We start from the raw sequence: 26,290 nt of genomic DNA on the forward strand, positions 1-26,290 counted from the left end.
AACAATAAAACCTCAACGAGATTTGTATTATAACTTTTGTATTAACTAAATACTACTAGATTACTACTGGTATGAAACTGAATACTGATTACTTTGTTTACTGAAAAACTATTGGGTATAATCCCTGGCAGGCCTGCTACCAAAAAAGTTCAGTGAAGAACTTTTAAACTTTTCCTTGAATGTGGAACTTGAGTCCCTGGAGAGAACCGTGCTTTCTCTTGTACCACTGTTACAAAACGAAGCAGTGTTAGATGAGTATCCCCTCCAATTTCAAGCATTAAAGTTCCAACATACCAAGAGAACACCTGCGGCACCTAGACCAACGGCCGATGAAGCACCAACTGCAATTCCAGCTTTAGCACCACTGTCTAAACTAGCAGGATCAGCGACAATGGTAACTGCTTGCTTTCTGTTACTGAATGCATTATTTCTTGCTGAGACCTTAGAAATAAAATGTGGAGGTGAGCAAAAAATCCAGGCAATCGATATAATGAAGTTGCAGAGTACTTACTCCAGTAAAGACACCAGCATTCTGTACTTGCGCCATGTAATTAAAGTATGGCGAGGCAGCGTTCAGGAAATGGCAAGACTGAGGACTGTTTGCGTTCGTAGCTTGAGTGGTCAACATATCCTAATGTTTGAAAAAAATGGTGAGTTTGTGCATTGTTTAAGAAAGCGACTCTTTTGTCAACGTACTTGGACGCTAAAGCAGTTCGACTGATTTTGAAAGGCGAGCATTGCCATATCGTTGAAAGCAAACATGGAGGTATTGACCAATGGCTGACCAACGTTTGAAGAGGATGTAATGGTTGGAACAATGTTGGAGCGATCGGTACCTATATGTGAAAAAGAGAGGTTAGCCATATAAATGAAGCAATCTTTATAACTGGTTTGAAGTGCTAAGCATATTTAATATAAAGCAAGACATACCAGCACGTCCCTGACCATCATTTCCTTGATCATTGAAATCTGAGCCGCACCATTGGAAGTGGACCATATCACCTTGAGTTACTCTCAAAGTCTGGGGCACAAAGTCGTATTCGACACAATTTCTGACTTGAGCAATGTTTCCACGTTTGCCTCTGACGTTCAAATTGTGGATGTTTACGTTTTGGAGAGAAGAGGGGCGTCGGAGGATTTTGAAGGCGTAGGAACGGTCTTGGAAGGCTAATATAGAGTTGAAACATGTCAGTGATTGTTGCTGGGTTGAGTTTTTGCTGATTCTGCTTAAATTGCTAGTGTAACTTACTTCGGCCATATTGAGCAGTGTTGATTGCATGTCTTATTGGTACAGCCTTCATTGGGTCTGGGTCAGAGATGTTTCCGAGAGCAATGACTGGGTTCGTCTTGACGGCACCATTGTTTGCGTTGGTTGCAAAGAAGGCTGTAGTAACGAAATTGTGTCAAAACTGGGTGGTAGCAGATTCAGGTCCACAACAAATAGCACAAAGTAACTTACGAATTTCTGCAGTCGAGATATTGTATCGGATTCTTGCAACACAAGTAACAGAGTCAGCACCAGCAGGTAGCAACGAATCAGGGATGGTCCACTTGTACGAGGCTTGGTTGGCAGTTGAAGCTCCAGTTACGCCCATGCCAAGATGGTTGTCCATGGACCATTCGTGTTGAACACAGTCAGGAGCACCGAGTTTGTTGGTAGCATTTACGTATACCCACGAAGTGTTGGCATGTGATAGACAAGCGGCTTGAGAATTGTATTGCCATGCAGTAGCATCAAGTGGGTCATTGGGGTTTACACATTCAGATCTGCTGACAACGTTTTCGGAATTTGCTTGGTAGTATGCGCATTGCGTTGTGTCAGAAGTCTTGACAACAATGTCCATCCAACCAGTGGGAGACCAGTAAGGGTAGTAGTCACGTTCTTCAGTACATTCGAATCCATGTCGATCGTTTCCACCGTTGTTGTCTTGACGTGTGAATGCAGCAGTGTTTCCGTTCAAGTTTTGATCGGCCAGGAATAAACCCTAAGACAAAATAAAAAATCAGAATCGAGCATGATTGAATCATATCATGCCGACAGCATTAAAAGCAATCCTGAAAATTTGAAAACTTACTCCCATGCCCCTACGAGTGGTACATTTCGACCACGAGATTTCAGGTTCGTGCAAGGCGTACGTGTAAATCTTTCGTGGTGAGCATTGGCATTGATTGCTGTTGAAGGTGTTTAATCCAGAGTTTGTTGATAGATCGAGACCAGCACAGACATTAGTAGCGCCGGTGTATTCGGTATCGTTGACACAAGTAGCAAAAGTTGGTCGAGTTTGGGTGCAAGAGCTTTGTCCTTCAGTCGGGGTAGTTACCATTGATTGTTGGTTTTTGAGTGCGTAGGGCCAAAATCGGGTGCCGTCAGCAGTGGTTGGTTGAAGAGCTCGGAATGTGTCATCGCACCCAACTTGAATAATCACTTGACCTAGGACAACCTTAATGTCAGCAACATGCCAACCAAAAACAGCACATTACTGCAAATGGTACATTGTTGGAATTCAGGATTGCTGGGGTCGTTTTTGGCCACTCCTCCGTTACCACATCCATCTGTTTGTATCGATTGTAAATGTCAATGGACGCAACATGTACGGAAAACAAGAGACACGTACGTTGTGAGGTGTATTCAAAGGTGATGTCTGTTCCAGTGTAGTACTGCATGCTACTAGGGCACACAGCTATGGAAGGTAGTTCGCGAGTCAGTCAAAAACGATGCAAGTTTCGGATGTGAATAATAATTTGACCATTGCACTCACCATAACCACCGGCAGCATTGTTTTGCGAATTGAAAAGTAAATTGGCATTGTTACTGTAAATATTTACGTTAATTAGTATGCATTTCTGCATTTCCTTCCCATAATTTACAATCGCGATACTCACCGATCATTTGAAACTTCGTCGCAGCGATCATTGCTTCCCTAATAAAAGTAGGATGAATTTACGTTAATGATATGTGTTGTAATAGCTTCAAAATGAAGACGTCCTTCGAGTCCTCGAGAAATTAGTATCACAAATCGTCGTACGCACCCGCGGAGAATGCATATACAAATCACAAGTTGCCGTTGAAAACAGCTTGGCTAGTGCCAGTAGCCCTATTATAGTCCGCATGTTGTTGACAATTGATGTTGGAATTGGAGAAAAAACACGAGTTTGGTACTTTTCGTGATTTTTTTCTCGAATCAAGCGCAGCTTTGGTTCTGGAAGCATAGAAGAGCTCGCCGAAGCACTGCCCCTAAAGCAAAGTTCCTTAGAATGCTTCCATGAGGTGTGGATCAAATGCCCAACTAACGGTTGCTCATCACTGACTCCAGCACAACGAACTCGATTGTGTCCATGATGAGCGTGAACAGCAGCGCACAATTGGTAGAGTTGGAATTGTGCCGCAAGTTCACGGTGAACGTACTGCTGACCTCGCTGCTCGGTTTTTCAAGACTAGTTACGAAAGTACGCCGACCTTGAATGCCGCATACTTGATCCTTCACGAACCCTTGATCTTTCGGTCGACAGGTTGTCGATACATGATAAAGAATGATATCCGATACTCAATATACCTCTACGATCGTTCTGATCGCCATGATACGTTCAAGTTTAGTTTAGGCTGTTCTAAGTGACTAGTGGACCCGTGGTGCCAGCAACTCTGGGCCAAGGCTTTGCAAATTGCAAGGTCCACAATTTTTCGCACTTTTTACTGCAACCATTTCTTAAGTCTATCGACAGTTCGTACTTGATTCCCGTTGCAGACATGGTCAATTACTATGCCGGACAGTCCCCTAGGTTAGTTACTATTCAGTGTACAGCTTTATGTTGTCGGTTTCATTGGTTGCTCTGGTGGAGCAATTTGTTGAACTGCAAAACAATGCGGATGGCTGCCAAGGCAATAAAATTTAGTCTTGAAACTATTGTAATCACGGACATGGTGCTCAGGTGGCACCGATCGATGACAGATATCATCGGAATCTAACATGCCGTTCCAAGCACACAATTCACCATCACGAACTAAAACTGCAATCATTCCCCCTCGAGTCACCGAGCCTATCGATAACACAGATGTGTACTAATCACATTTCTTTCTTTCATTAGTTATGAGGCGGTATACGTTGCGATCGTACTGTGGGCGCTTGCTCTTGCGGCACACATTTATCTGATGATTAGATACAAGACATGGTACATGATGGTCATTGTGGTGGCAGCAACCATGGAGGTCGTAGGATTCATCACAAGGTACCACTCTCTGATGCCCCACAAATCGCATTTGGATGTCATGGTCCTCTAGGATCTCATCCTTCCCTCCACTCTAGATACTGGTCGTTGCAAAACCCAACGGTGTTGCTACCAATTACAATTACTCAGTCCTTGGTCATTTTAGCTCCAGTTGTGAATGCTGCTATGAATTACGTGTTGGCCTCAAGAATGTAAGGACAACTCCCCCTCAAATACTGTCACGTTATAAAGCTGACGCCAAATATCCCTCACTCTTTCCCAGAATTGCACATGCCGGAAGTCATTTTGGATTCATTTCAGCAAACAGAATAGTTATCTTCTTCGTGTCGTCGGATATTCTGACCTTCCTGTACGTTTTGTTGTTTGGCACGCGAGTCGTAAATGGTTGAGTGTCTCACCGGTAACTCTCAAATCTAGCATACAATGCGGTGGAGCCGCACTCTTCTTAAGTGGTTCGACTTCAAGCTCAGACTTGGGTAGAAACATTCTGCTCGGCGGTCTGGCACTTCAAGTGCCAAGTTTCGGTCTCTTTATGGCTTCCATGTTCGTATTCGATTACAGAACAAGGAAGCAGCTCTCGCGACCGCTGCGAAAGCAATGGGAACCTTTACTTTGGGCCTTGTATATCTCGTCTCTGTGCATTATGGTATGGTTCACACAAATTGTGTTTGTTGGCCAACATGGGGTTTTGCATTCAACTAATCTACGTTTTATGTAGATCCGTTCTGTATTCCGTGTCGTTGAGTTCTCGCAGGGCAAGAATGGATACATTTCGGCTCATGAAATTTACTTTTACATATTCGACACGATACTTATGTACATTGCAACAGGTAACGACGCCGTTTCCATTTTTCCGGACCGTTGAAGCTAACCACACCTCTCTTTTCCACAAAGTTGCTCTGATAATCGTTCATCCTGGACGATACTTGGGAGTTATTGGCCAGACAAAGAGGGATGCTATCATTGCCAGCGAAGAAGGCACAGACTCTGCTCTAAGCAACCCTGTAACGATGGTTGATCTTGGAAAGGCCACAGACGACCATGTGCCCAAGGTTTAAATATACTAGAAACGTCACTCACTACCAAACAAACATCCTTATACTCTAATATCACGTACTACATTTTACATGTTGTTGAATGAGTTTGATGAGTTATTCTTTATCATTTGGTATTGTGATATCTATGATGGCTGATGATGGAGCACGCGGGCTGCGATGTTCACTTCAATATTGTGTTTGAGCGTGTTGCGAGGCAATACATCGTTTTTAGATTTTAGACATGATTATACGCGTATCGACACCGTTTCCTTCAATTCTGAGGTTGTATTGTTGGTTGACTCACTTGCTACCAACCATTATTTAGCAACAACACACGCTTAGAAGGTCGCGGAAGGATCACAGCGACAGAACACTCTCACACGACGAGACCATGAAAACAATATGATATCTGTATTGAAATTTCTTGTATACATTGGAGGGGCGTTGGGATTTTGCTTCCTCATTCTCAGTCTGGGTAAGCATGTGTTCAATGAGACAGACAACATACAGCTGATGGATAGTCAATCATTTTGATTTATTTGCAAGCACGTTGGAAGTGTGATTCGTGCAAGTGGAGCTCAGCTGCACCTCGTGAAACGAATCTCGTAGCTTGAAATCCAAACATTTGCTTTGAACGTGTGTACTGACTCGACCTGTGTTTTACATAGCGAGTGGACTATATCTACTAGCTGAATGGGTCGAGGAGTATACTGTTCAAGCCAAAAAAGTTATTCGATGGACTTCTTATGTAAATACGTGATCAGCTCTATCTGCTACTTTGGCGTTTTGGATTCCTTTTAGCTACTATCTGCCATGTTTCGTAATATTCTCTGAGGCTATCTATCCTAACACTGTCTGAGCTCGGTTTTAGATCGTCATAGCCACACATCTCTTGCTGTTTCTCGATAACTTGCCATGGTGGCGTCTCATATACTCCTTTGGTTGTCAGCTGTGGTATTTGCAGCTGTTGCCGAGCTTCCCAATCATTGAATTAACAAATCCAGTCTTCCTGGGCGTTTGTGGTATGTCGATGAAGTTGTGCTGCCGCTGTTGCTGGTTGCTGCAAATACGTCTGACGTCCACCGACAAAATAACCCGTTCTTTTTCGCCCTTGTTAGGAATGGTCGTCATCAACCATTTCATATGGTTTTGGTACTTTACACAAAAGTATCATCCATTTTCACAGATTGCTACCTTTTTCGGATTATGTGTGTGGTTGGTGCCGTTCCTCTACTTCATATCTCTAAGTGCCAATGATTACACGTTACCAGCATTCGGTAAGTTATTTGCGTCCAAATCTACGATATTTTTGAATTTCTGGCAGACTCGCTGGCAGACGCTTCCATTTCGTAATACAGTCTGCCGCCAATTTTTTATCCTGCTTCCATTTTTCTCACCACAACTCCATTTACAAAACAGATCAATCGTCTGCAAGTCGGTATGGAGAGAATGGATCTCAAACCTCGCGGAAACGCAGTCTGGTCAAAACCATTGTTAATTTCTTCCTTCGCCGTGATGATTCTGGAGGACTACCTCCGACCAGTGGCCACCAGTCGTTACGTGACAGCAAGGCACTGTAAAATCATAGTATATTAAAAATCATTGCATAATTTTTTTACTTTTACATAAACACACACATACTCTGTACAAAACATCAAAGCATCGCAAACAATCGAGTTTCGTGCTTGATTTTTGTATGGTTTGTATTCACAGTCTCAGCAAAAAATTTACACACTACACTAGTTTAAACACTCTCTATCTACTTCAACTCTATAATAATTCAAGCTCCCTTTTTACTTGTGACACGTGCTTCCCTTAAAACATATTGACAAAGAAGTGGCGATGTTGTGGCAAGGCCTGGCCATACTGACAGTCCTGCCTCCAGAAGACAACATATCCAAATAGATAAATATACGGTTCCAGCCAAACTTGGATGGGTATCTCTATATTATTCGACCTTCAGGGAAGCAGCGTCGAGCCATGACATCCACTTCATATTCTACGATTTGGTTTTCCATTCCTATTTCAATTGAGTAAGGAGGGTGTTAGTATTAGTTATCATCAAGGAATTTTGCGCAGCCGATAGAGACCATTGGATTCCGTCACATACCAACAAAGATAGACTTCGCGTCTGGTGAGAACGAGACACCAGATATATGCTGGTCACTGCCAGGTGGAGCAACACGTATACTCTGACGATGTTCAAAAGTCCTGGTGTCTACTAGATTAAAGTACGACACATGCTGATGTTTTCAATGAGAGGGAAGACAAGAGTAAGTAATAACGTAATGTGGCGAATGAATCCGTTTGTTCCTTTTTGTTTACCTCACTAAACATCAGCAAATCCACTGATCCAGCTTGAGCAAACTTGATGCCTCTACAAGCACCTTTAACTTGAGGACTCTATAGTGTGGAATATAACAGAGAATGTTAGTTTCAAGACACGATGCCACTAGGGTATATGCAGCACCTTACCTGTTTTGATTCTATTTTAGCCAATTTTTCGGGACTTCGTATATCCCACACACTGACTACACCATCTTGAGACGCGACTGCGAACTTTTCAGACCCTTCATTCCATGCACATGAGAATCCGGCATCGTTTGATCCTATATGGAATAACATGCACAAAAATCGTGAATAACACTATGTTAATCGTATAGACACACAACAAGGAGACACAAAACATACTGCACTACATACCAGTGAGAGCAGCGACTTTATGATACCCGCCAGCAGAAATATCATACAAAAAGACTTGATTTGAATCACCAACAGCGACCAATTTACGACCATCAGGAGACACCGAAGCATAATTCACAGCAGTTGGGAGAGTCAATGACGCCATGCGTTGTAGTCCAGGCAACGAATAGATTTTGATGGTCTCGTCATTGTTGCAAATCAATAGCCTAGTCCCGTCTAGATGATTTGATATCGACAAAGCATTATTTATACTGCCTCCTACGGTAGTTTGTTGAGCCCAGTCGCTTCCTAGTTTCTTGACCATGAGTTGACTGCGTTGACCTCCTACTGCTAGGTATCCACAGCTGATGGATTGAAAATGAAGAGAGGTTGGGTGATGAGTGGTTGGAGTTTCGAGCAAAAAGAGGGTAATACAGAGACCAATACTGCCACATGCTTACCCAGTAGTCATAGAAGTCGGCGGGAAGGTCAAATCTTTAAACAGGTAATTGGCCTAATCGTGAAGTGACGTGTCAGTCAGTCTTCTGCATTGTTTCGCTTTGCAAAATCACACACACCTTTCCATTCTCAGTGTCATAAGATACTACATTCGTTTGGTTGACGCATATGACTTCCTTTCGTGACGTTGGGCAAGCGATTAGATCACGGAGTTGCCTGAGTGACAATGTGGGAGATAGTTAAGTCTTGTCACATGTCTGTGTACGTAATCGACAATCGACATACCAATGCTGAATTGTCGTCCTTTGTGGATGTCTTTTGGGATTGGGTCGCGTGAATTCAGAGTCGTCTCTATGGGTTGAGTGTAAAGTTTGTTAGCTTCTGGTGCAAACTGTTGCTTTAAACCGAGACAATCTCAATCATCCAGTTAAGAGGCAAAAGAGCTGCAATATTCAATCAATAGATCCAAACAAATCAATTTTACTAGCGGGCAGATCGAAATGCTTGACAAAGATCAACAAAAGATCGTTGGCACACCCCAAAATGAATAATTTTTGCCCCAATGCGATTGCAAAACAACCCGTCCAGATCTGATCACGTTTGAGGCACTGATAAGACACTGACAATAAACTTGAATTATGCCCGACAATTACATAATGCCGTCTGGTCTTTTCCTCAAAGATTGCAAACCATCCAACAACACACTTTTAATCAATTTGATCTAGGCGATAACTTTACCTCGAATTTATTGCAAATTTAGCATACGGCAGTTCCCTGAGAGCAACTGGTAGCGCGGTTTGACTTCCTGGGGTTCTCATAGTGGGCATATACTGATCTTGAAGAGCTGTTGTGTAGTGTGTTTGGTTTTTGGAGCGAAGAAGTACCAAAAAAGCTACAACGCGCACGTTTGCCGCTACACAGTTCATAAACATGGTATGCAATTATTTTAATAATACTTATATGCAATTGGCATTAATACGCTTAAATACAATTAGCTTATCACCACTCGAGTTCGTCTGGTGTTATCGGAGCTTTGAGAGGTATGATGCTCTCCTTGTTGACATCCCGAGGAAGTGCTTTTCTCATATCTAGTAGATGGTCGACGAATATGAGCAAAGATTTCGATAGAGTATGCTTTCGTCAGATTTAGCTTCCAAATCAAGACTCTGCACCAGACTCACCTAGAGCATCTTCCCCATCTGCGCCAGAATAGTATCCTAAGACGCGCCGATACACAGTATATCCAAATTTCTCATACATTCCAATAGCAACTGTGTTGGAAGCACGCACAAACAAGTCGACAAAGTATGCGTTCTTGCTTTAGGATAGTAACGAATTGTGAATGTGAGTGCCAACGTTGGCGAATATTAATTTGAGTATGAAAACGAAGCCTCGAGACAATCACGAGTCATTCAACGTCAACCTACATTTTCTCGGATACTTGTTCTAGGATGAGCATCAGCCTATCAGCTAGATGAAGACGTCTGTATTCCGGGGCGACGGTGAGAGCAGTAACATGACCATGCCACAGTTTCCCTTCGCCCTCAGACTTTCCCATTACTATTGTCAATGTGTGTTTGAATGTGATGCCGAGTGACCAGAGGACCAATCCAGTGTAAACGATGTTCATGCTTACTGTAGCCCATAAGTTCGCCTGAAGGAGATTGAGCAGCGACGAAATAGTCTGGCCATTCGGCAAGGTACTGCAAATAGAATGACAGATTATACTAACAGAGAACGAGTGATTAGTAGAGATAACAAAATGATACTGCGGTTTACTTTTAAAAGCTTACAGTCTCTGTCAAGGGGTCGAGATTGCTATAGAATATGAATGTGAGAAATCCAAGCACCAAAACAGTTAGTAGCGATTAGACGTACATGTTGTTGAACTTGAACAAGTCATCGGCGACGAATCGTCTCAATGTAGTCATATTCAATGTATTTCCTTGTTTATTTGTGAGCATACGGTCCCGCGTTGGCCTCTACAAGTTGGATTTTGTTTCAAGATGACGAAGAGCACTTCTTTAGCATGTCAAACTGCAAACCAGAGCTAACTTTAACGCGATTCTAACGACATAAACCTAGTAGAACACGTCCATGAGTCTTTCGCTGCGATCAGCTCGGTGTCTGTCAAGATGATTCGTGGCAACACTGAAAGATTTTCGAGTTTTTTTTTGCTCGAACATTCATCGGCACAGGCTGTTATATTGTATAAAGGGAAGTGAGAGGAACAAGCACAACCATGTATACTATCGCAAGGTCATCGCTGAGCTCAGCGGGAAGGCTGACTCCTACTCTACAAGTACGCTCTTTGCTGAGTGCTAGCTTTTCAGTTTGAAAGTTTTTCGCATTCATAGAAGAGTGCAACAAGCACTCTTATGATCGTCACAACAGTGTTCTCCATGTCCAAATGGCCTTGTAGGCTTTCTTAAGCTCTATTTCTTGCTTCAATCTAAACGCATCAAAACGCAAACCTCCCACACTCTACATGCAAACTTACTTTCCACTTATCATATAGACATTCAGACCATCTTGCGGCATACTAGTCAGATATGCTAGGTAATCATAGAATCCAAAACGCTTGTCTTGTGTACTGTCTGTTTGAAGGCCTTGGGACGCTCAAACACAACAGACGCACATCTTCTTGTTGTTTCTTCCTGCTCTGACATTGTATCGGCTGACACCCATCAATTCTCCCCTGCTCTACCTCATTCCTTACCCTTGTCTCTCTCCATTAGTGACAAGGTCCAGGGTCAAGTCATTGGTATTGACTTGGGAACTACAAACTCTTGTGTCGCAGGTAAATTATTTAGACTCTGCATTTATCTCTATTGCACATCGAAACTGAGCTGTCATCTTTTCATTCATATGCTTCATGCGTCCCTGCATGCGTCATGCTTGATCGATCAAAACCATCAACTTGTTTCGTGGCAACTTACTCACTCTCCCCCATCCTTAGTCATGGACGGAAAGACGCCAAGAGTCATTGAAAACTCGGAAGGAGGTCGTACTACTCCATCCGTAGTCGCCTTCTCAAAAGACAATGAACTCATCGTTGGAACTCCTGCTAAACGACAAGCTGTAGTCAACCCCGAAAACACCCTATTCGCCACCAAACGTCTCATTGGTCGTAAATTCGATGATCCAACCGTACAACGAGACATGAAGACCGTCTCCTACAAGATTGTAAAGCACTCGAACGGTGACGCTTGGGTGGAAGCTAGCGGCAAAAAATACTCGCCTGCTCAAGTAGGAGGCTTTGTATTGATGAAGATGAAGGAAACCGCTGAAGGCTTCTTGGGAAAGAGTGTTAAAAACGCAGTAGTCACCGTCCCTGCTTACTTTAACGATGCTCAACGACAAGCTACCAAAGATGCTGGTCAAATCGCCGGTTTAAATGTATTACGTGTCATCAACGAACCTACGGCTGCTGCATTGGCTTATGGTCTTGACAAAGTTGGCGACAAAGTTGTTGCTGTATACGATTTGGGTGGTGGTACCTTTGATATCTCCATCTTGGAAATCCAAAAGGGTGTCTTTGAAGTCAAGTCTACCAACGGTGATACTGTAAGTTCTTGTTGCGTTTGATGTTGTTCTCAACGGCGTTATCTGTATTCAACGAGGTAGCAAGAAGAGCACAGCAGAGAACGTCGTCATTTTTCATTGGGATACCCTTCTTTTGCTATGACCCCATTTTTGATTAGTTTACAGCTGCCAACTCACCACAATCCTCACATATATATAGCACCTTGGTGGTGAGGACTTTGATAACTACTTGGTGTCTCACATTGTAAAAGACTTCCAAAAAGAATCAGGTCTCGATCTAGGCAAAGACCGTATGGCTCTCCAACGAATCCGTGAAGCTGCAGAAAAGGCTAAAATCGAACTATCATCCACTCTCCAAACCGAAATAAACTTGCCATACATCACTGCCGACGCATCAGGTCCCAAACACATCAACATGAAACTCACCCGTACCCAATTCGAAAACCTCACCAAGGATCTCATTGACAGAACTGTAGAACCATGTAAAAAAGCCATCAAGGATGCCGGTGTATCTACCAACGAGATTAACGAAATTATTCTCGTCGGTGGTATGAGTCGTGTCCCCAAAGTCCAAGAGACTGTTAAAGGTCTCTTTGGCCGTGAACCAACTAAATCCGTAAACCCAGATGAAGCCGTCGCTATTGGTGCTGCTATACAGGGTGGTGTCTTGTCTGGTGAAGTCACTTCCATCTTGCTACTGGATGTCACTCCTCTATCATTGGGTATCGAAACTCTGGGCGGTGTATTCACTAGATTGATTACCCGAAACACTACAATCCCAACCAAAAAATCTCAAGTATTCTCAACTGCTGCTGATGGTCAAATGAAGGTCGAAATAAAAGTATACCAAGGAGAACGTGAATTATGTAGAGACAATAAATTACTAGGTCAATTCGACTTGATTGGTATCCCACCGGCTCCTCGTGGTGTACCTCAGATCGAAGTCACCTTTGATATCGATGCTGATGGTATCGTCAACGTATCTGCAAAGGACAAGGCCACAAACAAGGATCAATCTAGTAAGTGTCTGTTCCGCTGCACGACTCAACTTTTTGAACTGTCTCATTGCAACAAAAACCGATTACCGTGTCACTCCACATAATGGGATAACTAAAACTCACACCTCTTCTTAAATCCAACAGTAACTATTGCTGCATCATCAGGCCTATCGGACAATGAAATCGAAAACATGATCCGACAAGCCGAAAAGCATGCCGAAAGTGACAAGAAACGTAAAGATGTCATTGAAGCCTCAAACCACGCTGAACAAATCATCCACGACACTGAAAAGGCCATGGGTGACTTTAAAGATCAGCTAGATAAAGAAGAAGAATCAAAGATCCGTGAAAAGATTAAAGAGCTACGAGAATTATTGGCTCAAGGTCCTGAAAACTTGGATGCTGATGGTATCAAGACCAAATACGGAGAACTTCAACAAGGAAGTTTGAAATTGTTTGAAATGGTTTATAAAAAGAAGAGTGCAGAGTCTTCATCGTCGGGTGGATCTGAGGGAAAGACTGTTGATGCAGATGAGGATGCCGACAAGAAGAAGTCGTCCTAAAAAAGCCATATCATAACATAGTTTTGTAATCCAAGTCCCTCCCCCCACTCAGTCTGACAAGTTATTTTTTTCTTGCATCAAAAATATAGATCACGTTTCTTGAAAAAGACTGTCATTCTTTCTGGAAAATGAAGCGATCTGGTGGGGAAATGCGTGGTGTTTGATGTAAAATGTTTCCAGTTTCTCTACGAGTCGCTCTGCGATTCTTGCCTAGTACAGATATGACATCTTTTATATCATCTACAGGTATATGTACAAGTCGCATCTTGGCCGACCATACTACTAAATACAGGTTCTTTTGCGCAGAATTTCTGCAATTGCTGTTTTGTTAAAATCCATTGACTCGACGTTGATCTTCCCATCGAATAGTGGCATCAAAGCCCGGGTTCAAACCACCGCCCATATCCGCGTAATGATTGAATCTTCCAGCGGGTGCTCCTCCACCTTGTGGTTGATGTTGACCAATGGCTCTATTTTGAACCGGAGAGAAAGGTTGGTAGGGCAAACAATTGTCAAATGGTCCAAGATTTAACAAAATTAAATAAATCAAAGTGGAAGCAAGATGTAACAACTGTAATCTTGGAGTGGAACAAAACAATGTCAGAAATGCAAAAGTCATTTGTGCTTGAACTTACGGCATCATAGGCATTCTCCGACCACGATATACACCACGATTGCCTCCACGACTTCGAGCACGATAGGCGCGAGCGTCGGCATCATCACCAGTTCTGGCAGGACGAGCTGCAGCGCCTCTACCTCTACCTCTATATTGAAAGCGACCACGACCTCGACCTTGGTACTGTCGGCCTCCTCCTGCTCTACGACTTTTGGTAGTACCACCTCGACCTCGAGCATCTGATCTGGCACCTGGAGTAAATAAGCTATGGTATCGTTGTGCGATGTCTGCTGGTGCGTCTTTCAAGCCGGTAAACCCTTCGAGTGGTGACGAAGACCTTCCATTTTCATCTTCTTCACCTTCTTCACCGTCTTCTAATTCCTCTTCGTCTTCCTCAATATAGAATCGATCCATGGCAGATGACGGTTCTATGTTATGTGGGTTGTTCGTATTACTATTATATTGGAAATCGTCGTCATCGGGTCCGCAAAAGACACCATTGCCGTCATAATATTCATCATCGTAGGCACCACTACCATCATAGTAGGCACCACCACCATCATCTTGATCTGAGTTTGTAGTTTGATCGAGATTCATAACAGTGTCATTAGTTTTATTGTCTCCCATTTGATCATATTGATTTGCAAAGTCTTCATCAATATGAATATCCATCTGATCAACTGAGATCATCTTATTACATATAGGACATGGCGCTTTATCACTGGTTTCATCAGCCCTATTGAAATGATCTTCTGAATCCACTAGCATCGCAGCAGACCCGATATTTGATTGGTTGTATTGGTGGCTACTATCGTATTGGTCATCTTCCTTCTCAGAGCCTATTATTGGTTCATCTACAGCTGATTGATGGGATAACGATACTCTGGGTGATTTGCGGCGCCGTTCGCGAATGGCAGCAACTGGAGCTTCACGTTTTGATTTTCCTTTATCCTTTCGTGAACGTGAGCTTGCTTTTGGCTGCCAATCGCCTTCATCGGAATCTTCAATGTCATCTGGTATCTCAAACGAGGCGGCCCCAAACTTGGCTGGATTTATGGCTGCACTTGGGCGAGACAGAGTTCTTCTCGTTGGAACGGACGTGGCTGGTGATGTTGCTTCCATATCAATGACAAGATCTGTACTTTTCGACCCGGTACAACTAGCGGCATGCGTTTCTATGATATCTGCAGCAAAGGCCTCAGAGCAAATTGGACACGAGGGCTAACAATACAAAAGGGCTTTGCTCAGAAATACTAGCAACGAGCAATTCAAATTCAAAATTTCTCCTTTCCTACCTTGGCAGCAGTTGTACGCATGTTGCCATCATCCAACTCTGGATCAGCAAGTATTTTTCGTCTCTTCTTAGTCTGACCTACATTGCTATTGCTCGCATCTGCCAATGGCATATCAGAAGACGTGGATCGCTTCTCAATTGATACGAGGCCTCCTGTCGACCAGCTGTCAGTATACTCGACATCCAGCACGTTGCTGGGTGGTAAAGACATAGATATTGTAGCCTGTCCCGTACAACGGTAATCTACATTCTTTGATTGACCAGATAGAGCTGCGATTTTACTTTGATCAGAGCTAGTCGACGCAATAACCATACTCGGCGGCACGGCCTGTTTTCGTGTTGGTGATGCTTGCGGATTCTCACCTTGCATGCCATTATTATTTATGTTTTCACTCACGATTGGTTCTGGCGAGGAAGCGAGGGCACTGTCACTAGCCACTTCTAGTTGATGTTTCTTCTTACGTCGTTTTATTAGAGGCGGTTCAGCTTCTGCGAGGTCGATAAAGGCAGAGCTGGTCGACTTCAAGTCGTGAGCTGTAACCGTAATAAAGGCTGGCCTCCGTTTCAACCCATAGCGTTTATACAGCTCATCAACAAATTCGTTTTGTATGCGTCGCCATGCAGCCGACTCTTCATTGGCACTATCGTCGACACTGCATCTTTGTAGCGATGAGGTCGGCCGTTGTTGCTGCTGCTGTTTCTGATTGTCGTCAGCATCATTATCTTGTTCATCTAGTATGCGTTTCTTTGACCTAATTTCGAGTGCAGTGTCATCTGTTACATCAGAATCAAAGTCCCATATATCACTATTGACTGTGCTTGAGGAGGTTTGCACTGGTTTTGGTATTGGTCGACTCCTGGCATGGTTTATAATACTAGAGCGTGCCTGAAGAAGGGAGGACGGTGTAGTTGGCACAAAGTCATCTTCGTGATCATCGTGTATTGGTTTCGAAGCTGCTGCTGGTGTTTTAGCAGTTCGTTCTGAGAAGTTTTTTTGTGAGGAGGATGGTGCAGGACAAGCTTCACTATTACTGCTTCCTGATGCTGATGGATTCGTTTTGCCAAACTTGAGACCTAGCGACCTTTTTCTCGGTACCTCAACAGCAGCTCGAAGGATTGTTCCAATTGCTAGATGTTTTGATTCGGATTCAGGTGGGATTGAATATGCTGATCCAGGCAGTGGCTCGTTCATGGCGTCGTGCACTACAAGTTCTGATGCTGGCATACTAGCTTCCCTACAAAGTTTGTATGGTGGTAAGCATCAATTAACATTCATGTCAAAAAGGCTTTTGAAGGAACCAACAACATAGATTTACATAGGAATGAGAACTTTGTATGCAAACGATCATGTGCCTTGCAATGAATATGCCTAGCTCTGGCGGCTCAAGCCCTAGTTACATGTCCTTGACGTTCAGTTGCTGAAGGTGACATTTTTCGACGCCCGTGATTTTGAGCAGAGCGAGAATAACGGACAAACCCAACGAAATACACACTCTGTAGTTCCCTGGTGTAGTTCTATTTGAGGACGTCAACAAAATAAAAATATAAATAGACGCGATTCCAACTCCAATATGTACAATTCACTCAATTCACACACTCAAATAAATAAACAACTTGTGAGGAGGCTACGCTTGGTCTTCCATTTCACCAATGTGTCTAGCAAGCCATCCAAGAGTTATTTCTACGCCTAAAGAGTCATGACCTGTTAATATGGCTCAAATGAGAGAAAGCCATGCTTCCAGTTCAAAATTTTACCATCAATCACAAGTTGCCTAGCTCCAACCTTGCCATCATCTCTGGGCTGAGGTTCAAAATCATCATGTTCAGGAGTTAGTCTGCGTCCAGGAGCATCTGCGAGATATGTAAATCGTATTCCTTCTTCAATGTCTGATATTTCACCGCGGCCATCTTGCTTCCAAATAGCCTTTTCCAAATCAATAGTATAATTCTTGGTCTGGAAGAGATAACCAGCGGAAAATCCGATCTAAATAGACAAGTTTGATTTTAAACACGTGTTGAAACCCTATTTCACCGTTTGTGCAGATATACGTACAGAAACAGATTGAGAATCCCATTGATCTAAACAGCCCTCCAACCAAAATGCCTTCTCTCCCTTCCACCATTTGAAGTTGAGTCTCATATCCGATACACGTTCTGACGGGAGTCTAGATCCTTGATCAACTCCCACACACTCAAATACCATTTCTAAGAGTCTAGTACTGGTGGATTTTTGCCTGTTTACCATCGCTCGAGTGTGACCTCCAAGTAGGTGAAGCCCAACACGCTTCAAGGCACATAATGAGTAACGATCTGTGCGATCTCCAGTAGTATTTTTGGTTATTTTAGGCCTTGGATTCTTTAATCGATCGGCTAGCGAGTGTGCAATCAAGATATGGAAGCCAACGGACAGTCTCCTCAACTTTAGCAAGTCTTTCACAATGAAGAAGCGGGTGAGGTATAGAAGAAGTTCTAAGGGTAGATCCGGGATTTCCACAGCATTTGGCGTGCTAGAATGTAGTAAAATTTCGGTTATTGGTCTTTGATCGTTGGATCTGCTGATGAAATCAAGAAAACAGAATAAACACTGTACCTTGGAACAAGATAAGAAGACATGACCTTGGAGAGAGGATCTACTGCAGGAGCAGTAACACGGGCTGACATTATAGCCATTTGATAAGATGCTTTACTTGTCTCGTCGAGATCTGGCCTTCCGTCCAGAGAACTGTCGAATTGTTTTGCTTGAAAGATAACAAAATTATACCGCCCACTTTCTTGGAAGTCACTTGAATCCAAGCTTGAAATAACGTGAGAGTAGATATGGTCGATTTCCACGAATTATTGGTTGTGAGATCTGTTGAGACTGTGCGGCATATATGTCTCTCAACCGAAAACCCAAAATCAAAAACCGGCAACCATATGCAATAATCACGTGAAGTTTGGTATGTATGAGGATGAAGGCCAATCTTTCTCATTGCCAAGTGTCTCGTAACCATTCTAAATCATCATTTCAATACGAGCGATCAACATCGCATCGTGGCAGCCAATTGTCAAAACAAAAAATGGAGATGTTACATTTGGTGTGCTATCTGCCATTGTGAATCCTTTAAACGACAACGGGGAGGCGTAAAACTACATCTATACCTAATTGATTCATTCAGACCGTCGTCCTTATCCGCTTACCGCAGCTGGTCGGAAGAGTGTCTTCGTTCAAAGTTTACTTACGCCTTCAATCACTGAGTTGCATGTACCAAAGGATCGTTGCCTCATCACATGCATTGCACTGAAGATTGTAGTGGCCTCTCTCGAATCTCACTATTTCACGAGCAAGTTGCGAGTTGGGACTAAAATCCAAACATCCTCCCGCCGCGCGACAGAGCGAGGAGTAATGGCAAGACTGGAGATCCCACGCGTCAATCGCGAAAAATGAAAAATATCAAATATCACTTGAAAGTCTTGAAAGTGTTTTACCTTCGCGATAAAACGTGTTGGAGCATTGTTCGCCTCTTCCCTAATTCTCGTTTTCTTAAAACAATAACAGACCTCAGTTTGACTTTTACATTTTCGGAATCAGTTGCTGGTAGCAGGCCGTGGTCAGAAGGACACAATGCTGCGGAGTCGCGACACGGGCTCCTCGACGGAAACAATTACGCGAAGAGGTCGACAAACTGCACGAAAACAAAAATCGGCATGTTGCGATTTCCTGACTTTTCCACTATTTTGCTTCAAAAGGACGGGCCCCGACGACACTACCACCTCAGGCTGTGGCCATTAATCAGTCTGGTAATCTATGGTCTCGACTGAATCCCGAGTAAGACTGTCATAATCTGTCGCTGCATGTGCAGTGCTTTTGTTTTCTTCATCGCGAAACAAGAGATTCTAGCATGAAATACTGCGGAATTTGGTGCATTTCATCGCTATTTGGACACGATGGCGTGTTTTACAATTTTGAATTCGCCTCTGATTGTACCATGTTTTTTTGACACTAGGACAGCAACAGCCGCTCGAGATCGAGGCTCTACTCGAGGCAGAGGTAGCTCGAGTCGTGGAACGAGCACTGCAAGAGGAAAGTCAGTAACAAGAGCTCGTGGAAAGGGTCGGTGTGTATCTTTGTGTGTTTCTCAATGTCCGAATCTTGAAAGTTGTGCATCGTTTTGACAGAAGTCTCATTTTGAATGTCAATATAGTGGACGTGGTGGTTCATCATCTGGAGGCCATTTTCTAGGAGGAGAAGAGCTGTTTATAGATGCAACTGGTGATGGTAAGGGACGAGAGTTAAACCCTGTGTTTTCCGACTTGTTACGCATTGATTCGGGCATTTACGCATCACTTTCACTACCTGAAAACTGTTTAAACCCGTCGTATTCTTCACTGATCAGTCCTAACAAAATTTTATAGGCGATCAACGATCTGTCATTGCTGAAGCTCGACTTTCCAGATTTCAACAAGACCAACCAGAAGAGTGTTCATCTGGAGAATCTTTGTCACAACAAAGTGGAGCATCAAACTCTGCAAGAACTCAACAAACTACTTCATCTCAGGAGGAACCCAACAAACAAAAAAGCAAACAACAAACCAATGAAAAGCAAAGTCCATCAAAACCGTTATCGTCACCACCGAAAGAAGCATCTACTCTAAAATATCAGGATTTTATTGTTATTGAGGATGATTGAGCTGGTCAAAATCGCTGCTGTAATGTAAACAAAGTAACCCTGTACAAATGTAAAGTTCTGCTATGTAATAATTGCACGAGCGTTGTCAAGATCGCAATATCGAAACAATTCACAAGCGAACGTGTTTTTTGGGGTTTAGGCTCTGTATGTGTTAAATGTGGAAACTATCTGTCTCAGCGACTGCCAGCTAGGATCCTGCTGCCTTCATGACATGGCCGCGTGGCAAGTAGGAATCTGCTATGTGATTGCGTGGTCGCTTCTACATATACTGATCCGTCATATCGAGCTCAATCATCCCGTAAAACACAGTTGATCAAATAGCTTTATTTCTCAATTGACGCTAACTCTTCTAATGGACTTGTAGGCCATTCAAACCATCCAATTGCCAATACAACAAGCTATAATTAGTTATATCACTGGCAAGAACTCCCCTAGTGTCATCTTGCCCATCGCCCACATCAACACAAAGACAGTTCCGGAGCACGTTGTGACTTATACAACGCCATTTTGTTGGGTTAGATACTCGACTCGTGGCTGGAATAAGACATTTGTTTCCTATGGAACGCTATTTAGATCCTTCTGGCAGGCCTGGTTTTCTATAGGAGTGTCGACTGCCCTGGTTGGATTCGTGGCATTCTATGCAACTGCCATGCATTCCTTGTGGGCCACTGCAGATGTCGTCAATTCTATAAAGACTACTTGGACTCTGGGTGTTTACTCTGTAGGAGCTCCTCTGGCTGAAGGAAGCTCGACTAGTTTAATGTCGATAATTATTCCGGGCGTCAACGCTCCATTATGGAATGTATGCTATTTGATCCCGTCACTACTACTCGCCATGCTAATCCATGAACTGGGCCACGCATTGGCTGCTGTATCAGAGAACGTCCCAGTCAATGCTTCAGGAATTGCAATGTTCCTGACTTGGCCTTCAGCATTCGTAGACTTGTCACAGGATGAGCTGGACGGTAAAAGCGCTCTATCACGGCTACGAGTCGTTTGTGCTGGTGTATGGCATAATCTAGTCACAGCCGTACTAGCATCTGTCTTGTTGTGTAGTCTAGGTCTTATATTTACTAGACTTGAAGAGGGTGTCGTAGTGCTCGATATATGGGATCAATCATCTTTAAATGGGTACTTGTGGCCAGGAAATATTATTCAAAGTGTCGATGGAGAACTACTCTCGCCTGGGTTTCGGCATTGGGAGGAAGCTTTGGCTAGAAAGTTCAAGCCGAGCTCATATTGCATTAATCTTTCGGAAAGAGGTATGAAGTCATTCTGAACTTTATGAAGGAACAAAGTTCACACAAATCGCACTGATCAATGTGTGTTTTAATTTGTGCATTTTTTTTTAAGAGAATATCAACAAAACGGATTGCTGTACAAGCGTAACCACTCAACATCCACTGGGAACATCAGAATATACATGTTTTGTCGATGCAGAGGATGAAGATAAAAAAGCTTGTCTCATGTTACAAGACATAGTTAAAACTGCTGCACCGTGTACTAGTGCATGCGATGTTTGCATGATGCCTCATATTCCACATCCTCGGATTCGTGTTGTTCGGCTTGGTATAGTCACGGCTCTACCGAGTCTGCTGGAACCAGAACAATCTCTGTATCTTTTGATGGATCCAGTGGAGATATGGGAATCCAGTAAGGAAATCTTGTTCAAGTGAAGAAGGCATTTTCTTGTTGCTGAACACACGAATCGTTTCCCTAGTTCGTGTAGGCACCTTGTACACAAAATATGTACCATTACATTTTCCGTATATACTAGAACGATTTCTAAGGTATGAAAAAGTGGAAACTGAACCCCTTTGAATTTACCACATACTTACAAACAACACCTTATAGATATTTTATAACGACCTCATTGTCACTGTTTGTAATTAATATGGCTCCAGTGCCATTCCTGCACCTCGATGGTGCCACGGCCATCATATATGCCAAAGACTGGTTGATTGAGCATGATCCCTCATGGTTGGCTGTTGCAACACTTGCTACAAAGCTGTTGGTGTGGCTTGCAAATTTGCTAGGCATCACTTTAATGGCTTTAAGTGCATATCAAAGCTTAACAAGTCATGCTTTTGAGCTATAAATTTGCAAGTCACAGTAAATTTAACTGGCATCATTGCATACCGTAAATAATAGTAAATGATATACATAAATCACATGTGACATAATAGCATCATGTTAGAATAGAATGTAGTCTGCAGTATTTTTGTTGGTAAAATCTACATATTCATATCATCGCAACAGAATTACAACTACCTACTGAAGCTCTACGTAATTGGCAGGGAACAGCCCTGTTGTTCCGTTAACCCTTCCCTTCCACCACATCTCATCAACTTCAGTATCAACGTCTTCAATGACATCTCCCGTAGAGAAGGAAATCTCGTTATCTTCTGATGCTTCGTAGTCATACTGTGGAAAACAAGAGGGAAGAATTCAGCATGTTTGAGAAGCACACGAGTGCAACAGTACAACAAAGGCAACTAACCTGAGCAATAGCAGTCTTGGTTTGAGGTCGTGGTGGAGCAGCTGGAGGAGCTACCACTGGCCTTGGAGCTGGCGGAGGAGCTACCACTTCGGCTACTTTTGGTATTGCTGCAGTTGGGCGACTAGCGATCTCTGGTGGTGTAGATGGCCTTGATGGATCATTTATTGTCACATACGAACTGGGGAAAAGGCCTGTATTCCCATTGACTGTCCCTCGCCACCATTGTTCGTCAACCTGTTCAATATTTGTAATGAGGTCACCTTCCACTAATTCTATTTCATTCGATTCTTCAGGCGTATAGTTGTATTGGGCAGTAGCAGTCTTGGCAGGCGGTGACGCTACAGCTGGTCGTGCCTATATGAGAAATGCATAGGTTACAACCAAATTGAAAACCCAACATGACCGTCACGTATTTTCGCCTTACAGGTCTAGCAGGCAATGCTTGAGCGGGTGGAGCAACAGAAATCTTTGAATCTGTTTCTCGTTGACGTGCCGCCGCCGAAGCAGCACTGGTGGATTGAGCAGCTTCACGAGCATCTCGGTCTCGTTGCTCCTGCTCTGCTCGTTCCCGCTGCTCAGCATCATCACGCATACGGCGTTCACGTTCAGCTATACGTTTTCTATCACCATCCAGCAAATCATCTATAAAATTGCAAAACTGGTGAAAATTCGATTTAGCGCGAATCTGTCGTTCTAGATCCTCACCAACTGGGGCATCATTCCTTCTGTTTGGTGGGGGCGGTGCTACTGTTGAGGATGAATTTACTGCAGGAGGTGGTGGTGCTTGGGAAGCTGCAGGAGCCTAGTTTTGGAAGTCAGATAAGTTATGGGCTTGTTCGCAAAGATTTGACAAATTCTCATCGGTACAGTTATTGACAGGTCGTTGAGAGAATCTTACTGGAGTGGGCCTTGATGGTATGCTGGGCGCTGCTGGTGCTGCTGGTACAGACGCCGTGGTTCCTTTGCTCAAGTAGGCTCCAGAATAAGGCGTCTACAAGGTTGATGAAGAAGTGGCACGTGTGAGATCCATATAGTCAAAACGCCAATCCAGAGAAGTTAAACTTACAGGCTTTGGAGGAGGAGCTGTTGCAACAGGTTTCGGGGCTGGTTGAAGATTTTCTGCTCCTCCTTTCTGATGGATGCTGTACTTGGCACCACTCGAGTCTTGTACTTTCTTCATTATTGATTTGGCGGTCACGTCTTCTTCGTATCTCGCGTTGATTGCCACATGTACACCCGTAAAGAATCTCTGGATGTCATTTACATGCGAGTTGAATAGCCCTTTCCTACTAACCGGTACACCTTCACCGCACCAGTTTATCATGACGATTTTCGGAAGACCAGAGATGGGTTCTACTACTCTTGTAAATGCATATTGTATTTTTGACGAGTTGAATTCGTCAGTCAGTTCTTCAAGGCCGCCATCACCAGAACCGAATGGCTTGAGCTGGTTATCCTTGTCGTAACTATAGTCAAATGGCGATTAATTCATGTCAGCAAATGTACCATAATGGAATGGGCGACAATTCTTGACTTGTGGGCTCATCAAAACTTGATGCAGACGAGTTCCGCGACACGACCAGGCCACAAGGGCCAAATTCGATCAAAAGTATTGCTTGAAAAATGCAAAATTACCTATATAGAACCCAATTTGTATCCGTGTTGGGATCTTTTACAGCGTTGAATGATTCGAGAATTTCCTTTGAATATGTTGAAAGGCCTACTTGTGCCATGTCTATGGTACAAGTAATTGCAACTGTTAGCTTCATATACACGTGAGTTTGAATGTAGTCCAGAACAATTCCTTACTGTTTTTCTGGCAAGATGCGGTTCTTGGCTGGTCAATAATTTCGAGTTTGAAGTACGAACGCCGACGACCGTTGAAAGAGCTCACAAAACCAGCGAGCAGGACAGGGTATGTAAAAATTTCGTACTTATAGTAAAGGCACGTCGGACATTCGGACGCGTTGTATTCTTAGTTGTCACGAAATGTTTGCGTAGGCAGATCTCATCAATTGCTTGCTTCCTCGATATTTAAATTTTTATAGCCAACTTCGTTTGGCAGTTGGCGAGCTTATAAATTACTAAATTTCATTTGATATTTCCTTTTATGATGACGTGGAGATTGGACATTGCAAGCTTACAACTTAGAGCTTTGTGAAGCTCACCACGTCAGTTGTATAAGGGAAGCTAACTACGCCGTCCTTCCATTCGACATCCGGCTGCTCTATAATACCTTCTACAGTAGCTTTCAGCTTGGCCTGCTCGTTCTCAGGCAAAACAGATATATACGACTTTGACAACACTCGATTCCAGACAATGTCCCGAGAGCACAGAACCTCGTGCGTGAATTGCACCTCCTTCTTTTGAGTGAATAAAGCTTTGAATTCGGTACTTTCCAGCACAGGACGCCATAAGTTCATTCTGTATTGTGGTGTTGCGCCATCATAGGGTTCGTATGCTTTTCTCAGTCTCCTCACCCAAGGCGTCCGTTGATCTTCCATATTCCATATCAGAGCGACACTCCCGGCAGGCTTGAGTACACGGTGCATCTCCCTTAGTGATTCTATGTTGCTAAACCAGTGGAAGGCCTATTACCTCAAAGAATTAGTCTCGAAGATTTTATTAGTAATAACGCACCATCGATGCAAAACTGACCTGAGCTACTGTGATGAGGTCGAATGAGTTGTCTGCAAATGGTATCGACGTAGCTGTTCCGTCCAATATATCGACGTCGTTTAGGATGATTTTGAATTGGGCTCTCATCTCGGCCGACGGCTCCAACGCGACAACTCGTTTGAGATCCTTGGGTAGCAGCCTTGTCCATTTACCGGTTCCGGCAGCTATTTCAGAAACAATACGATGACTGTTAGCTGAGTGTCCCAAATTCTGAAATGTTGATATTTTTGATGAAATGTCTACGAGCAAAACTTGGACAGCGAGTGTCAACCATACAAGGTATCGATGAAATAGCAAACTCATTCTTCACTCAGGTCCAAACTTGCCTAGGTCTAAAACTTCCTTGGTAGTGCCATTCTTTAGAAAGTTTTCTGTCACGTAATTCACAACTGCAGGAGGATATGATGGCCTTGCTAGCTCATAAGCACGGGCTTGCAGTCCAAAGCCTATCTGTGCTACTTTGTGAACGTTCATTCTTGTCGTTTTCCTCTCGTCTTTAACTGTGTGAAGAGTTTTGTTCAAATAAATTTTGGACGCGGATGGGAGCCCTGCCACTCCACAACCACCAAACTTCAATAACGAGGAGAATATTAAATCCAAATTATTTTAATTAGTAATAAAGGTATTAGTGTATACATAGTTACATATCACGTCAGGTACTAACTGCCACAGGTAATGCACATCGAGCTGCATGGGATTCAGGTTTCAATTCTCGGACTCGTTGACTCCAAAGAGCTGGAAGACCTTCTTTATTTTGGATACAGTAATTGGCTTGGTCAAGTGGCAGTCGAGTCCAAATTGAAAAGTGGCTTCAATGTCCCCAGATAGGGCGTTAGCTGTAAGTGCAACCAGTACAGCTCTGGGCCCCTCCGTATGTTGGTCAATGTACGTTTTACCAGCTGTGAGGCCGTCCATCACTGGCATGAGAACATCTAAAGGGAGATGACGTTAGAAGTTGCCAGCTCGAGACAAGATCAGTATGAGGTCGACGAACGCTTCTCAGCTTATAGGCGCTATACAAT

General features: G+C 43.4%; 5 protein-coding genes across 5 annotated transcripts; 2 read left to right on the forward strand and 3 right to left on the reverse strand.

Annotated features, from left to right (window-relative positions):
* Positions 1–163: 163 nt before the first annotated feature.
* On the reverse strand, positions 164–3,111 carry SmJEL517_g05375 (uncharacterized protein; the record flags this gene model as incomplete). The annotated part of the gene is made up of 13 exons (XM_031171301.1): positions 164–226; positions 295–441; positions 512–631; positions 697–836; positions 931–1,167; positions 1,250–1,384; positions 1,460–1,985; positions 2,076–2,431; positions 2,494–2,553; positions 2,616–2,681; positions 2,760–2,812; positions 2,884–2,921; positions 3,031–3,111. 13 exons carry the CDS (start codon positions 3,109–3,111, stop codon positions 164–166), a joined length of 2,022 nt encoding a protein of 673 aa, XP_031022731.1.
* A 1,053-nt stretch (positions 3,112–4,164) lies between these two features.
* SmJEL517_g05376 (uncharacterized protein) lies at positions 4,165–6,841 on the forward strand (the record flags this gene model as incomplete). Its single annotated transcript, XM_031171302.1, has 10 exons — positions 4,165–4,415; positions 4,487–4,573; positions 4,642–4,870; positions 4,943–5,054; positions 5,119–5,276; positions 5,604–5,736; positions 5,930–6,009; positions 6,133–6,283; positions 6,380–6,538; positions 6,681–6,841. The coding sequence occupies 10 exons, from the start codon at positions 4,165–4,167 to the stop codon at positions 6,839–6,841; spliced, it is 1,521 nt and encodes a 506-aa protein (XP_031022728.1).
* A 363-nt stretch (positions 6,842–7,204) lies between these two features.
* SmJEL517_g05377 (uncharacterized protein) lies at positions 7,205–10,333 on the reverse strand (the record flags this gene model as incomplete). Its single annotated transcript, XM_031171303.1, has 14 exons — positions 7,205–7,281; positions 7,372–7,504; positions 7,587–7,664; positions 7,737–7,870; positions 7,965–8,308; positions 8,405–8,457; positions 8,522–8,618; positions 8,688–8,753; positions 9,409–9,490; positions 9,584–9,720; positions 9,830–9,962; positions 10,039–10,129; positions 10,196–10,220; positions 10,281–10,333. 14 exons carry the CDS (start codon positions 10,331–10,333, stop codon positions 7,205–7,207), a joined length of 1,503 nt encoding a protein of 500 aa, XP_031022729.1.
* Positions 10,334–10,644: 311 nt separating this feature from the next.
* Positions 10,645–13,509, forward strand: SmJEL517_g05378 (uncharacterized protein; the record flags this gene model as incomplete). Its single annotated transcript, XM_031171304.1, has 6 exons — positions 10,645–10,704; positions 10,921–10,961; positions 11,141–11,202; positions 11,362–11,969; positions 12,148–12,967; positions 13,091–13,509. 6 exons carry the CDS (start codon positions 10,645–10,647, stop codon positions 13,507–13,509), a joined length of 2,010 nt encoding a protein of 669 aa, XP_031022736.1.
* Positions 13,510–22,360: 8,851 nt separating this feature from the next.
* On the reverse strand, positions 22,361–25,742 carry SmJEL517_g05379 (uncharacterized protein; the record flags this gene model as incomplete). The annotated part of the gene is made up of 10 exons (XM_031171305.1): positions 22,361–22,513; positions 22,590–22,943; positions 23,014–23,231; positions 23,295–23,391; positions 23,488–23,580; positions 23,656–24,055; positions 24,225–24,324; positions 24,826–25,180; positions 25,248–25,455; positions 25,579–25,742. 10 exons carry the CDS (start codon positions 25,740–25,742, stop codon positions 22,361–22,363), a joined length of 2,142 nt encoding a protein of 713 aa, XP_031022737.1.
* Positions 25,743–26,290: the final 548 nt, after the last annotated feature.

This window comes from Synchytrium microbalum (assembly GCF_006535985.1).
Source record: "Synchytrium microbalum strain JEL517 chromosome Unknown SmJEL517_scf0048, whole genome shotgun sequence".
Taxonomy (NCBI): Eukaryota; Fungi; Chytridiomycota; class Chytridiomycetes; order Synchytriales; family Synchytriaceae; genus Synchytrium; species Synchytrium microbalum.